Genomic DNA, 15281 nt, shown 5'->3' with positions numbered 1-15281 from the left:
CCATACATGGGTTTGTATTGTGAAGAACTCTTGCAAGGGAATTTCTCCAAATGAACTCCAAATGGAAGCCGTTATCCTGAGCAGATACGCAAGCTCAATTCTCAAGACAAGTGTGTCAATGTTTTTGATGACCATTTCAATAATTGACCATTAAAATTGGAAAGTGAGGGCCCTATTATCACTTTATTATGTTTCTGCTTCTTTGTCTCGACAGGTTACTCACAATGCTGTGGACTTTCATCATCCTCAGTGCGGCCTTCAATAGAGGTTACGCATTTCCAACCCAGAGTCCAACAACCCCAACTAGCGGTATGGCAGAGGCGCCCTGTCGTTTCTCCAATGCGGGCCGAACAGCAAATTGCTTGGGCGGGCAGCTGGAGAGCGTCCCCTGGAGATACTTCCCATCCACACTGGAAGACATCGACCTGTCCTACAATAAACTCCAAGTAATCAGTTCAGAGGACTTCAGGCGTCTCCCTCGCCTCCGTGTGCTTAAGCTGCAGTACAACAACATCTCACGCATCGACGACGACGCCTTCAGAAACAACATTCTGCTGGAGGACCTCAACATCTTCAACAACTCCCTGCCAGAGATCCCTGCCTCCGTGCTGACGTCGCTGTCGAATTTAAAGTATCTCTACATGTCCAACAACCTTTACAAGCGCGCGACCTTATCCGAGGGATTCTCAAAGCTGACCAAGCTGCGGGTTCTGTCCATGGGTGGCCCTCTGGTGACGGGTCTGAAGAGGGAAGACTTTCAACCGCTGAAGAACATCAAGTTACAAGGCTTTGCAATCAAATGCTCCTCCAATTTGAGCTACTACGAGCCAGGAAGTCTACGGATTATCCAAACTCAACAGATGGGCTTTGACATGGCCATCGACCAGCGGCCTGGTACTCTCCTTCACATGCTGCAAGACCTCGCCAACAAGACCTTCAGTGGCATCCAGTTCCGCAACCTCTTCGAGTTCATGTACTACGTGGGAGATGAGGACATCTTCCAGGGTTTAGCGGATATCACAGCCTACCAGTTAGTCTTCCACAGAGGAAAGTTTAATGAGAACCTTTTGAGGATGGCCCTGATCAACCTGCAAGTTGCCCCGATAAAAAGGGTCCGGTTCCAGTACATCGACTTTGCGCGCTCGCCAAAATTCACAGATAGTGGTGCCAAATCCAGCATTACAGACCTGAAGTTGGAAAAGCTAGATCTCTGGTAGGCTGGCGTGCTTTTAGTATTCCGTTGGTCTTGAAAGATCAGTCAAAACCCCCTATTGTCTTTCAGGTACATCAGCAATCCTGACATACTGCGTTTCGACTGGCGCTTCACTTGGTTCAACAAGGTCAAGCAGCTGTCTATCGGCTACGTATATTTCAACTCTGTCCCTTGCGACGCCTGGTTGGAGATGGGCGGCGTGGAGATCCTGGACGTCTCCAACAACCGCCTGCAGGACGACTACATCTTCAACCAACTTTGTGACTACCGGGGCTCCATGTCCAGCCTTCATACCTTCAACGTGAGCACCAACGAGTTGTCCAGCTTGAGAGACTTGTCGGCACTGACCAGGCAGTTCCGCCGGCTGCAAGTGATGGACTTAAGTCACAACCAGCTGGGATCCGCCGAAAGCAGCCGAGGGTGCGTCTGGCATGAGAACATCACTCGGTTCATCGCTCACCACAATCAATTCACCACAGAAGCTCTTGCGTGTCTTCCCACCACCGTGCAGTTCTTGGACCTGTCCTCGTGCAACCTGGACCAGTTAAACGTCACATACTTTGAGAAAGCCGTAAACCTGAAAGAGCTGCTCTTGAGCGACAACAAAATCAAGTTCATCCCGTCCAGGTGGGTGAGTCCGTCGCTGTTGAGTCTAACTTTGGATGGAAATTCCTTCGGTCTCATCAGCACGGAATCCTTCCAGCACATGCCTGGACTCACTCACCTGAGGGCTGGGAATAACCCATACCACTGTACCTGTGATCTTCACGCCTTTATTGAGGACACCAAGAACAAGAAGCGTATCAACCTAACGGACTGGCCTTGGAACTACAAGTGCTACCACCCAGAACCCTTTCTCAACACCGGCGTGTCCAAGTACTTGCCCAGCAAGGTGGCGTGCGACGTCAGATTGGTCATCATCATCAGCGTCGCTACCACCACGGCGGTCATCCTCATCCTGATGCTCATCTGCTACATTTTCGACCTGCCGTGGTACACCAAGGCCACCTACCAGATCATCAGGGCCAAATACAGAGCGCACAAGGAGCGAGCTGCCGGAGAAGCCGGACCTTTCGCCTATCACGCCTTCATATCTTACAGCCACTGGGACGCCGACTGGGTGAGGGACCAACTGCTGCCGTGTCTGGAGAACAACCGGAACCCGTACCGACTGTGCATACACGAGAGGGACTTCATGCCGGGACGTTGGATCATTGACAACATCATCGAGAACATTGAGAGCAGTCACAAGGTAATGCAGTGCGGTTGCGCAAGCCAAACATTGATGCCCTTCGCTGTGTGAGAAATTGGTAATATCGAAACTATTTTTGGGGAAGTGACTTTGTCTGTCCTCAAAGCAGTACCAGCTTGGAAGTTTGAGATGATGAAAGATGTGGTGCTCTGAAAACACGACCATCGCTTTTTGGTGTTTGCAATGTTAGTGTAAGATTATGTTCTTTATCCCAAAACAAAGTCCTAAGAAAACACGCGCACACACACATCTCCAAGTACCTCAATCATCAAGTTTTCATTGGTAAAGTTCCAACCAAGCATTCCAGTCCAGTTCATCCTGATAATCGACGCTTTCAGAATGATAAGCAATGATTTCATTTTGGAAGTAAAAATCTGCTCACAGATATAATTAAACTTAAGAAAACGGTATTTGTTAAGTGAAATATTTCATAATATGTCTGCTAAACAAAGCGTCATGGATTATGCTAGGGGTGTCAAAATTAGTATGTTAATTTTGAGTTAATTTAAAGTTCCTTTATCGCCACTCATTTTTTTTAACGTGCGATTAATGTCCGCCCCTTACTGGAAAGCCTATTGTGTATAGTGGGGGAATTCCAGTCGCAACTTAGCAGTCAAAATTTAGCAGTAATACATGTAATAATAATGCATAGATTTGTGGAGACTGGGGTCAAGTTGTATTTTACAATTTAAAAAAAAATTAGTTACTTCATGTTAAAGATTAGCTCTTAATATGAAGCGAAAAATGCACTGAGCTGTCACCAATGTCTGACAAATTCAATTATGCCATCTAGTGGCAGAAAAATGACCTCAACACAAATCAATATCACACTCGTTTTTTACAGCACAGTATATCTTTTTAATTTTAACTCAATTTTATGGATTACTATGAAATGACTATCAAAGACTAAAAGATGCAGCCGTATTTCTATTAAACATTTTCCCACTTTTATGTTAAACAGGAATATGAAAACTTCAAAAAAATTCATTGTAGATTTTATTGTACAACAGATATCAAATTTGTGATGAACTGATTTGCTCCCAAAAACGTATAAATACGTTCTGTTTTAAATGTTTTAAGTGTCCCAAAGACGTATTTATACATTTTTCACGTTTGTTTATGCTGGAGCATACAGAAGGATTTGATACAGCCTCAGAACTGCAGAGAAAGCAATGGTAGTTATTACAAAAACGGCCAGCAGGTGGCAGCAGAGTATATGAGATCAACCAGGGCCATGTTGCAAACAAGCTGATTTCCCAACAGTTCTAAACAGATTTGTGAATCATGATGAACCTTAGCTATATTCTAATGCTAATTACTGCAGTTCAGAAACAGAAATATTATTTTTCCTGAAGAAATTACTCTTATCTTTCTTTTGGTGGGTTCCATGTTTTTTTTGTTTTTTTTTATAGCAAAAGAACACAATATTCTATGGACCTTACAAAATCAGTCAAAATCCAATAAAACAGCAAGAGCAAAGGGGATTGCTTGAGTGAAAATGGCTGGGAGTGAATGAGTTAATCGTGAGTTAACTATTGCAGTCATGCGATGAATTACGATAACAATTAGTAATCGCTTGACACCCCTAATTATGACCCGTTTTTAATTTTTGCTCGTTTCTCTGCGCAGATCATATTCGTGCTGTCGCGACACTTTGTCAACAGCGAGTGGTGCAACTACGAGCTGTACTTTGCTCAGCAGCGAGCCATGGGCAAAACGTTCAGCGACGTCATCCTGGTGGTGAAGGAGCCCATCGACCCGGGCTCCTTGCCCAGCAAGTACTGCAAGCTGAAGAAGATGCTGAGCACCAAGACGTACCTGGAGTGGCCTCAGCAGGCCAACCAGCAGGCCTTCTTCTGGGCCCAGCTAAGGAGCGTCTTGGGCAAACCCAGCAGGCATAGCATCCGGAGCAGGAACTCGTCCGTGGGGGCTCACTCGCTGACCGAGGGCGGGAGGCCGGAAGTGGATGATCCTGATGGAGAAGTGGAGAATGTTATAGATGAAATGTTCAAAGGAAGAAAAATACCTGTTGTGGCGTGAGGCCCTCGGTAAACCTAAACGTCTGGACACAAAAGGAGCCAGGTGAACACGATACCCGGACGCTGAAAGGATTCGACCCCCGCTGTGCACTTGGTTGAAGCCGCCAATATGGAAAGCTGTTTGAGCATTCATGTGATCTACTTGATTTCCAACTTAAGGTCCATGTAATGGTACACTTTGCCATCACGAGTGAAACAAGTCAGCACACTCAGCAAAATGACCGTAGTAATGTTTTTTTCTACTCCTGTATGCTATTGTGCACATGAGCAGGACAACTTTGACATCCAATTAGGATTGATTAATAGGACATCCTGTTATTAACTAAATGGTACTAGTTAGGTAAAACAGTGTCCTAGGTGACTATTCAAGTGCTGCATTTTTAGTACTTCACTAGTAATACTAGTAGCAAACAAAATACTAATACATGGACCTTACGCAGGATATGAACCCGTCGGCAGTATTTATTTTTTTAAAGGCCTGGTCAGAACCATCAAAAAGCCCCAAACGGGTCACAATACTGCCCAGTAAAGTAACATTCAATAAATATATCCTTGAAATCAAGTACGAATAAATGCTCTAGTGGCTTTACTGTTTAATTAGGATGAAAGTGATTAATCGGTCAGTCAATCAGCATTGTGAGTCGGAGGAACATTTATTAATATTTGTACAATGCTGGTCATTTGTTATTTTTTTAAATATCTTCTTTAATAAAAATGTGTCTTGAGCAATTTTGTTATTCATATGAGTGGCACAAATATAATTTTGCATTCTGATAGCACTCATTCTCGCTCAAATGATTTTAAATTTAAATCAGATGTGTAATTTCAAATTTTTCACATTGACCACATAAACTACAAATCTCACACATTTGCCAAAACTGGGAGTTGACAAATGACCCTCAAAGACACTAAAGGTGAGTAAAATATACCTTTAAATCCCTATGATCATCTGAATTATATATATATATTTTGTGGTTTATCCACTCATATTTTGGCCCGAGCGCTGGCCTGTTTGCTTGCTCTCCAGCCAGCACGATGGTCCAAATTTTCTGTTCCAAAACTATTTCATGAATTTTATCTACAACTGGCTCTTATATTCATTCTTAATAACTCTTGGATGATTTGTTCAGTCTCGAAACTAGTTTTTATCCTTGTGAATGCCAAATTTTCTAATCAAACTTTAGAATTAATAACTAAAAAAAAAAAAAAACCTTTGTAACGTCAATTTCTGTGGTTAGCAAGCATAACCAATGACAACAACCTCCTGGAACTTGTGAAAGTTTGACACTTGGATTTAACAAAAACGTCAAACCTAAAATAATTGTCTTAATGTTTATCATATATACATGGCTTGTCTTTGATAATTCTGGTGCCAAGTAAATCAAATAATCTTTGCAATGTTATACACATCCTGTATCAATTAACAGATACACAGTGGTGTGCGCCAACATTTAACAAGAAGTGTAAAAATTAACGAAGCTTGATGGTAGCTGAATTTTTAAAGTCGGCTATATTATTAATGCTAACTATAGCATAGCTGAGGTGGAGTTTTAGTCAATCAATTAAAAAGAAATCTATCATTTTCTCTCTCTCTCTCAATGCTTGTACTCTTGATGCTCACATTGAAAAAAAAGAAAGAAAAAAGAAAATCTTACTTTCTCACGTTTGAGCGTTACCAATCTTGTGAAAACGCTCAGTAGTATTCGTCTATGCTGCGTTGCTGTCATACCGCCAGTGGCCAAAGGGGTCGCCGTTGTAACTCAGAAGATTAATCAATCAGGTGCAGGTGAGAAGAGCTCACAGGTGATAAAATGCCAGCTGGACACACTTGAGTTTGATACCTTCGTGGTCAGGTGAGTTCGTGTCTCTTTTTATTCATGAAATATGACAAAATAAGACAATTTCAGAGGGTGGATTTGTTTCATTTGGACTGGTGTGTGTTTAAGAAGAATTCAAAGCCACCAAATGAAGTGACAACTTGTGTGAGGTGGAAAATATTTGTGTCGGGGCTAGGAGGACACGCATTTTTCAAAAATGTGAAAACATGGCATTTATATGCTTAAACGCCATATAGGAATTGTCATCCATTTTTCTGCCTGTCAAGGTTGGTTTCATTTGAGTTGCTTGTGTTAAGTGGAAAAGGTCTGTTCTTATGCTTTCTGCAAACACCTTTACAATCCTGAAAATCCTTATTTACAACTTGCATTGCAATTCTTTTTTTCTAGTTTGTGCAGGATCAAAAGGAGGAAGTGTTTTTCAATTCAGTTTAGATTTTAAGAGGAATCTAAACCCCTCTCATGCATAGACGTGCCCAAAATGGCTACATTAGACACTAAAAGAGAAGAGTCTGCGTTTGTTCTACCTACACTTTCTCACAGAACCACATGAAGCCTCGGATAATTCTATCATGTCCACGCAAGTCTGGCGTCGTGCTAGAATTGCCTTCAGTGCAACAAAGTGAGTGTCATGAAATACCTTGGACAAAGGTTGTCAGGGTTCTGCTTTTGCCTCTGGTACATCCTCCAAAAAATGTGTCAACTTCATCAGCCCTCTTCTGTGTTGCCTTTTACAGACAAGAGTGGAAAATATTCAGAATTTAAAGACTGAAAGTGGCTTATATTTATGTACATCAATTTTAAAAAATGGCTGATCTTGAAGGTTTTTACAGACCTTGTTTTGAGACTCTCCTCACTCCACATCAGAAGTGGACCAAGTACTCACACTTTGTGAGGGCAACAAATACAGCCAGCTAGCATTAGCTTAATTATGCTATCAAAACATGTTCCCACAGTCAAGATTTATACAATGCTTAATCGGTCTCAAAAAGCTTTACAAGCCTACAGCTCACAATTAGCAACATAATCAGCTGAGCTAAACCCCATCCAGGTATGGAAAACAAAAGGGGGGAAAAAAAACTAACCTTAAATATATTACAAACAAAATACCTTTCAAATTGATTAAAGTAAACTTGTTGGGAAAAATAAATACCGAAAATAAAATCTGAAGTGTAGTGGACTAAAAGTACTTTTTCCCCACCCCTGCCCCTTCATGAAATATGTAGCAAGTTGAAAGTGGATTCAAATCTTCAGGGGGTGTGCAGGCGGCTCAGCACGGGGGTCACTTTGCTGTCTTTTTTTCCATTCCTTTATTCTGAGGTGATACGACTCCTCACTGCCGCCCCCCACGTTGCAGCGTCTCGGGTGTCCCTCGGTGCCAACCAGTGGAGAAAAATGTCTCGTAGGAAATGTTGCGGTGAAACGGAACAAATAGCTGAGTACTGAGACATTTGATGTTTAAGTATAGTTCAGAAACACTAACTCGTTTAACACCTATTAGCTTGGGCAACTTTATATTATTTCTACATCATATTTTAATTATCTGATTGCAGGATGCTGTGTTGCTGCGCGAAAGCATGCAGTCGCGGTAATATTCCACTTCGTTGGATTCTGTGTGAAAGGTACCGACACGGAATGGGGGAGTGAATGGCGAGCCGGCAATTTCCCAGCTTCAGAGGTAGTTTCAGAGGCTGTTCTGGTTGGCTGGCGCCTGCGGTGTGAAAGGAATACAGCGAGCCCGCGTTAGCCATAGATCCATCTGTGATAACTGAACATCTGCGATTATAGAACCATCATATGCATTGTTTATATTCCTCCCCCACGCTTAAACGCGTTAACTTATGGAAACATTTTAAAGTATTCTTTGTTGTCTCTGCGTAAGAAGAAAGGGAGACTATAACTTTACTTTTTCAAACTGTTGAACCAAACTATTTAATTTTGTGAGTCTAGTAGTCAAATTATAACTTTTGTTACTTGTACACTTTAAAACAAACACTCTAGCATTTAATTGAAACAACTTGCCTTAACCCGCCTATAACTCCACCACTCCAAGTGAAAATCCACGGTATGGGGATTAAAGGGATACGTTACCTATTTAGCCATTTTTTTGCAGTCAAACATTTTGCATATAATAAATTTGATATTTATTATTTTTCATGTACAATTAGTACCTTTTTAAAAACACATTTCGCAACTTGCTGTCGACTGAAAATGACAATGTGATTGGTTACCCGAGCCCTTGTGATGTCATTTTCAATCGACAGTAAGTTGCAAAATGTTTTTAAAGGTACTATTGTATGTAAAAAAAATAATGAAAGTATCAAATTAAACAAAATATTAACTTTTTATTCCTATAATGGGCTGAATAAGTGAAGTATCACTTTAAATCTTTTTTTTATCCAATTCCAGACTTCATAAACATTTCAACTTATTAAAACAATTTTAAATATATTTCTTGTAGAAATGGGATTTCAATGTGTGAAGACCCACTTGCACAATTCTCCAAAAAGAGAAAGTATGAGACTTAAACTGTTTAGTTGTTTTAAATTGTCTCTCCCATTTAACACTTTAAAAAGGTCACATAAAACCGAAGTGAATTGAACTTTGTGTATCTAAACACAAATGTTCAACCAAAACATGTAATTTAGTTGAGCAAAAGTCAACTAGCTTAATGCTAATAACACAAAACGCAATAGATGGCCAAACGGAGAGCATAGATGGTGCAGTAATTATAAAACGTCAAACAGCTGCTACTTACAAGCATGGAGTGGCAACATGTACGATGGGAATGCCGTCTCTCTGCTCTGTGGGAATAACAATCAGTTTGGGGAAGGGGGTACCTTCTCTGCCTGTTCTTGCCAGACTATCTGGCAGTTTCACAGCACGTCATCCGTGTGAAAGGCAAAAGCAGAAAGCTGGCACAAGGGTGTGAAAATTAACATCCAACACTCACTTGGAAACAATTTTTCTGCTCTGCGCCACACACTTGTGCTGCTGTTACCTGATTGCATGATATTGCAGTGTTGTGTGGAAAAGGTGCAATATCTTGACATCTGCCCCCCATCTTGAAAGCTTGAAGATTGCAGTGACTGTTCTCTCCCACTCCATCATCCTCTTCCTGTTTGTTTTAAATTGCGCATTTGTGTGTTGCAGGTCCGGAGCGTGTTAACAAAATGAGCCGTCAGCTGGAAAAGGCCATCGAGGGCCTCATCACCATCTTCCACTCGTACTCGGGAAAAGAGGGTGACAAGCACAAGCTGAGCAAAGCCGAGCTCAAGACGCTCCTGCAGGAGGAACTCACTGACTTCATGGCTGTAAGTTTGAATGATGTTATTTTTTAAAATTCATCTTAGGGTGGCCATTTTGCCACATGTCAACTCAAAATGACAGTTGCTCAGGTAATGACCAATCACACATCACCTGTTATGAGTTGGGTCATGTCATGTGACAATTTGCAGGCTTACCTGAGATCTGAGCAACTCTTGTCATTTTCAGTTGACAGCAGGTGGCAAAATGGCTGCCCCGAGATTGATTAAAACAGGTTGACTTTCCCTTGAAAGATTTTTCAGATATCTCTGTAAATGAAATGTTTGCTTTTTAGTCTGTACTTTGTCACTTTTACTCACACAGAAGTACAAGTGTTGAATCAAAATGCTGTTTTTTTTAATTTGAGTATTTTTCTCACCTCTTGTTCAGGGCTGCAGCGACGCGGCCGCCGTTGACAAGATCATGACTGACCTGGACGAGAACGGTGACCAGCAGCTGGACTTTCAGGAGTTTGTGGTTCTGGTGGCGGCGCTCACCGTGGCCTGTAATGAATTCTTTGAAGGCTCCTGCAAGAACTGAACTAAAAGAAGATGATGATGTGAAATTGCTCATTTGTGTTTTCTGCATCCTAAAATAAAGATGTTTAAACGGTCTAAAGTCTTGTGCTCTACTGGACCTTGTGGACAAATTGAACAATAGATGTCATGAGTGACTTTTTGCTTTGAGTGAAGATCCCTATGCAATACACCAACTGACAAGCAGATGGCGACAGAGACTTCAAGATCACCAGATAAGATTTTGTGCAACCACAGTCCACACAAAAGTTGTTTCCCAACCAAGTTTAGCACGCAGATGTCTCGTGCGTCCTGTCGTCTCACATGTTTACCAACATGGCGGCATGCTCACTCACATGGAAAACACGGCGACCACACGGAAATGGGCTCCCTATCCAAATCCTGATGTCATTGCAGAGCAGCTCCTAAAATTAGCGACAATGCGGCTGTTCGTGGCAACGATCATGACTTACGGCCCGTTTCAATTTTTTTTTTTTTTTTACTAAAACGTTTTGACAATGCTTTGATTGCCAAAAATATTTTAACCTACATCTTTGAGTTTGACAATGTGACGTCACAATTCGAACTTAGATAACCACACTGAGTTTGACTGCTAATGAATTGTAAAACCATGCTGCCAAAAAATCATTAGCTAGTAGTAGCATTCGATCCTGTTTAGCAATACATAATTGAATTTGTGATGCTGTGAGAGGTATTTGCATTTTTATTTGGTGAGCTGTCCACACTACATGCTTCATGAAGTGCAACACCCACCAGTGAAAATAATGTATTCTTTGTGTGATTGCATTTTTTAAAATATATACATATTGTATATGCAATCCCTTTTTTGTGTATTAGGCATGGATCATGATCTTTTAGTGATGGCAACTAAATTTGTAGCATTTTAAAAAAAAAAAGTTAAGTGTGAAAACTAGTCAGACCTGGAGGTCAGTGGCCATTAACAGGCAATATCGGTGTAAAAGAGTTATCAACCCATAGGAGCTGTTTGCACAGTTTTCCCCTCGCCGTGAAAGATGGGACGCAGACAAGCGTGCGATAGCGTTCGGGTCAATGTTTACCTCGCGCCTTCCTTATCCGAGGGTCCCAAATTCCCCTGGCGGGATGGCAAAAAACCCTGCACCAACTCCAAACACAGGTGAGGCTGCGTCAAAGTCCGCCTGGTAGGAATGCGGTCCGCTGCTGTGGAACCATTAACCTTCTCCTAAGGGGTGAACGCTAATCCCGAACGTAAGACAACATTGACTTATCGCAGACGTCACCCTCCTTCCTGTTTCCTCAGTCGGCAGCTGGAGTCAGTCACCAGGAGAAACTCAATCAGTTTGTCAAAATCATCTACATGAGCTTATAAAATGTTATTGCTTCATGTAAGGTCTTGTTTTAGTGTGGAAAGAAAGTTGACCTCTGTCTGTCTGATGTTGTATTATCACCCCACTGGGAGAGAAAGCAAGATGTCCTGTGGTTGGAGGTGGGCCAGTTGCATTAGGTGGATAATAACTCCATTTTCACGTGTGTATTTCGGGTGGAATCGCAACTCCACAATAACTAGTCAGTGGGGGAAAATACTGTCAAATATAATCGAGCACCAACATCCACATAACACCACCCCTAAATGATGTTCACTTCCTAATTCAATCCACTTAAAACAAAGCAACCAACCCTAACCGATTAACTCACGTGTCAAGATTCGGTCCTCGACGGCCGCAGTCTTGGATATGTTTTGGATATTTCCCTTCTTCAACACAGCTGATTCATGATCAGCTCACCAGCAAGCTCTGTAGAAGCCTGATAACGAGCCTGTTAATTAGAATCAGCTGCACTTCGAGTAGGGAAATCTATAAAACCTGCAGGACTCCAGCCCTCGAGGGCCGCAGTTTGCCATCCCTGGATTAACTCATTAAATGCCTAGAACGAAGTCCATTAGAAACAAAACATTTAGTGCCAAGGTGTTGTGAGCGGTTGATTTGGGGCTGATGCGCTGGCCCTTTAAATTGCAAACGCTTCAAGGAGTGGTAATGCACCAAACCACCAGCAGAGGGTAGCGCTATCAGTGCAACAATTGAGATTTAAAATTCCCTGTTTGTCAACTGTTTACAGTGGGGGTGCATTTTATGATCTCCGCAGATTGCGACGGTATATTATGTTAGTTAGCTGAAATATGTGATGAAAAAAAGTACAACAACGATCTTTGAAATATGGCAAGATCATCACGTCACGTGAACAACTAAAGGTTGATATTTTGTTATAAATAAAGCATTTAAAATAAAAAAATAAAAAAATGCGACAAACCTGGAGAGTTGGCGTCACTCCAGTAATTGTCTTTCACTAAATTTCCAAAATTAACTGCTTCATAGAAGGGAACTACTGCTCAGATATTGAAAGTTATTGTTTTGCTTGATATGTTTGTTGACACAAAAAGCTATTTTTCTCTGAATTTCTTAAAACTTAGCTATGTTGCACTGCTGATTATAGAATGTAAAAAGGTACAATCAAAGTTTTTTTGTTTTTTTCCTAGTGAAAGAAGAGAGTCTACTCTTTCATTTGGTAGATTCAAAGTAAAACAATCTTCGAGCACAATATTCTGTGGATCTTGAAAAAATCTGTCTAAAATCGCTTGAATTCTAGGTTTGTCGTGAGTGCAAATGGCTGATATTGAATGACCTCATTGCACAGTAATTGTTTATTATGGGTGACATGTAGCCAGCATATGACCAGCCACATTCAAAACTACGCTCTCGCCCACCCACCAACCAAAGGCCTTGAATTAATATGTCAACAAAGCAAACAAACGAGTTGACTGAGCAGTTTAATAGACAGAAATGAATCTGTATGCAACTTACCTTAACAGACTAATTCAAATGTGTCTAAACTAGCTATTTTCACACATCGTCAAAAAACAACAACAAAAAAAAACAACACCTTTCACACACAGGACAGCAACCAGGCTTTGATGGACGGCGCGAAAGGGGAGCATATTGGCCGAAAGACAGACGCCAGCGCACCAGAAAGGGTTAACATAATCGTGCGTCTTCGTCAGGTAAACATCGCGCAACTTTACGACTTCCACTATTAGCAAATCTTTGACGTCAACAGTATGACAGCGATTATGGCGGTGCGTCATGTCAGCACACGAGCGTCGTGACCCGGACGCACATAAAATATGTTCACTAAGCGGCTCGTCAAAGTGTCAAACTTAATCAATCACAGCAGATCTTGTTTGAAACAAATGTGAGATTTTAGACGAAAGAAAGAAACCCCTCGAAAACGCAAACCCTACGTGAAAACTTGAGAACAAAGATGAGAACATTATTCAGTTTAATTTTGTTTTGGTATTGTATTTTGGTACAGAACAGTCAGACCATCATTTGAAAATTGTTTACTTAATTACACACCAAGTAGTGACTTTCTTTTTACCTTGCAACCAACAATACTTACCGGTATGTAATTAAAAATAAATAAATAAATAAATAAATAAATAAATAAAAACTAATACTAAAACTAAAAAAAATTCAATTAATATGAAGCATTTTGGGGGAAAAAAAAACCTAAGGAATTTATAAACTTGCTCTAAAAGTAACTAAATAAAAAAAAAATCAAAACAAATAAAAAACTAATGAAAATAAAAAATCCAAAACTTGCACCCAACAATACTTATATATTAAAGAAAAAAAAAGTAATACTAAAATTAATAAAATCTCAATTAAGATGAAGCATTTTTGGGAAAAAAAAATATGCAATTTATAAACTTGCTCTAAAAATAACTAAATTAAAAAAAGTCAAAACCAAAAAATAAATAATAAATTAAACATCCAAAACTTTCACCCGACAATACTTATATATATATAATTTTTTTTTTTTTTTTAAAGTAATACTAAAACTAATAAAATCTCAATTAAGATGAAGCATTTTTTTGGGGAAAAAACCCCCTAATAAATTTATAAACTTGCTCTAAAAATGACTAAATAAAAAAAAAAGTCAAAACAAACTTAAAATTAAAAATCCAAAACTTGCATCCTTGCATACGTATATATTATATAAGTATACTTATATATATACTTGTAAAAAAAAAAAAAAGTAATACCAAAACTAATAAAATCTCAATTAAAATGAAGCATTTTTTGGGTAAAAATAATAATAATAATAAATTTATAAACTTGCTCTAAAAAAAACAACAACAAAAAAAAACCGAAGTAAAAAAAAAAAAAAATAAAAAATAAAAACTAATGAAAATTAAATATCCAAAACAATTCCAACCCTGAGATGAAATGTATTTCCATATTTACATTGAGTAGATGAAATGATTGATTGAGTGTTTGAATGAAGTTGAGCAGCCTCACTTTTCTGTCATCAGCCGACCGCTCGCTGGACGGGCCAACGCGAGGACAACCAAGCCCCTGAGGCCTTACCAGGCGCGCATGTGTGTGCGTAAAGACTGATGGTGGCTGTCAGGCCTCTCAACCCCTGCTGACAGTGCATAGGTTCCAACCCACAAACACACACACATGCACGCACACACGCGGAGCGCGTGCATCATCAGGCACCGAGGGGCATCCTAATGGGTGAACTGTGACCCCCCCCAGAAAGGGGATCCGGGCAGGGGAAGTTGACGAGGGGACACGGAGGCTAAGCGGGCGCCACATTACGCTCACTGTCACTCAAAGGCATAGGCCCCGCCTACCGGCTTCATCTTCCTCAAAAAGACACACACTCATAAACGGACACAAACTCACAAAAATAATAAAACATGTTGTACACCCACGTTACAGAAGATGGTTGTAAATTAAAGTGGAGCTACAGAGTGACCTTCCGCTTGTAATTAAACACATGGTGGTGTGGACTACATCTCCCACATGACAGCTCATCATTCACCTCCATCCTCTTCCTCATTTTTAACCTCATCTTCATCGCATCACTGTTTTTGTGTCCATCATCATGTGAAGTCGTCGTTGGTGATCATGTGACTTTGTGAGGCTTTGTGGTGTTTTGTTTGAGTTTTGGCGAGGAGGTGCTAAGTTGTGGGTTCCCTGGCGGTCATCTGTGCATCAAATCTGATGCATCATTATTATTATTATTATTATTATTATTATTATTATGGGGACAAAA

At 40.5% G+C, this 15281-nt stretch overlaps 2 protein-coding genes across 2 annotated transcripts in view; one reads left to right on the top strand and one right to left on the bottom strand.

Moving 5' to 3' along the window:
- The window catches only part of ctsk (cathepsin K), a 90298-nt gene extending 80664 nt beyond the window's left edge, over positions 1–9634 (bottom strand). The window contains exons 1-5 of the mRNA XM_077527667.1: positions 9341–9634; positions 9098–9254; positions 7175–8050; positions 6980–7067; positions 4284–4437 (exon numbers count right to left, since the gene is read on the bottom strand). The gene's annotated coding sequence lies outside the window, so the exon portion shown is untranslated. The remainder of the gene's footprint in view (positions 1–4283; positions 4438–6979; positions 7068–7174; positions 8051–9097; positions 9255–9340) is intronic.
- tlr18 (toll-like receptor 18) overlaps positions 1–10185 on the top strand; it is a 16045-nt gene extending 5860 nt beyond the window's left edge. Inside the window, exons 2-9 of the mRNA XM_077527125.1 lie at positions 215–1213; positions 1283–2465; positions 4095–4501; positions 6202–6357; positions 7566–7778; positions 7893–7927; positions 9493–9653; positions 10036–10185. Coding sequence (XP_077383251.1) covers positions 225–1213; positions 1283–2465; positions 4095–4501; positions 6202–6357; positions 7566–7778; positions 7893–7927; positions 9493–9653; positions 10036–10185 — 3294 coding nt within the window. The 5' untranslated portion in view covers positions 215–224. The remainder of the gene's footprint in view (positions 1–214; positions 1214–1282; positions 2466–4094; positions 4502–6201; positions 6358–7565; positions 7779–7892; positions 7928–9492; positions 9654–10035) is intronic.
- Positions 10186–15281: the final 5096 nt, after the last annotated feature.

Source organism: Festucalex cinctus, chromosome 7 (assembly GCF_051991245.1).
Source record: "Festucalex cinctus isolate MCC-2025b chromosome 7, RoL_Fcin_1.0, whole genome shotgun sequence".
Lineage (NCBI taxonomy): Eukaryota > Metazoa > Chordata > Actinopteri > Syngnathiformes > Syngnathidae > Festucalex > Festucalex cinctus.
Note: the sequence above shows the minus strand (reverse complement) of the source record. Positions and strands in the feature narration are given on the sequence as shown.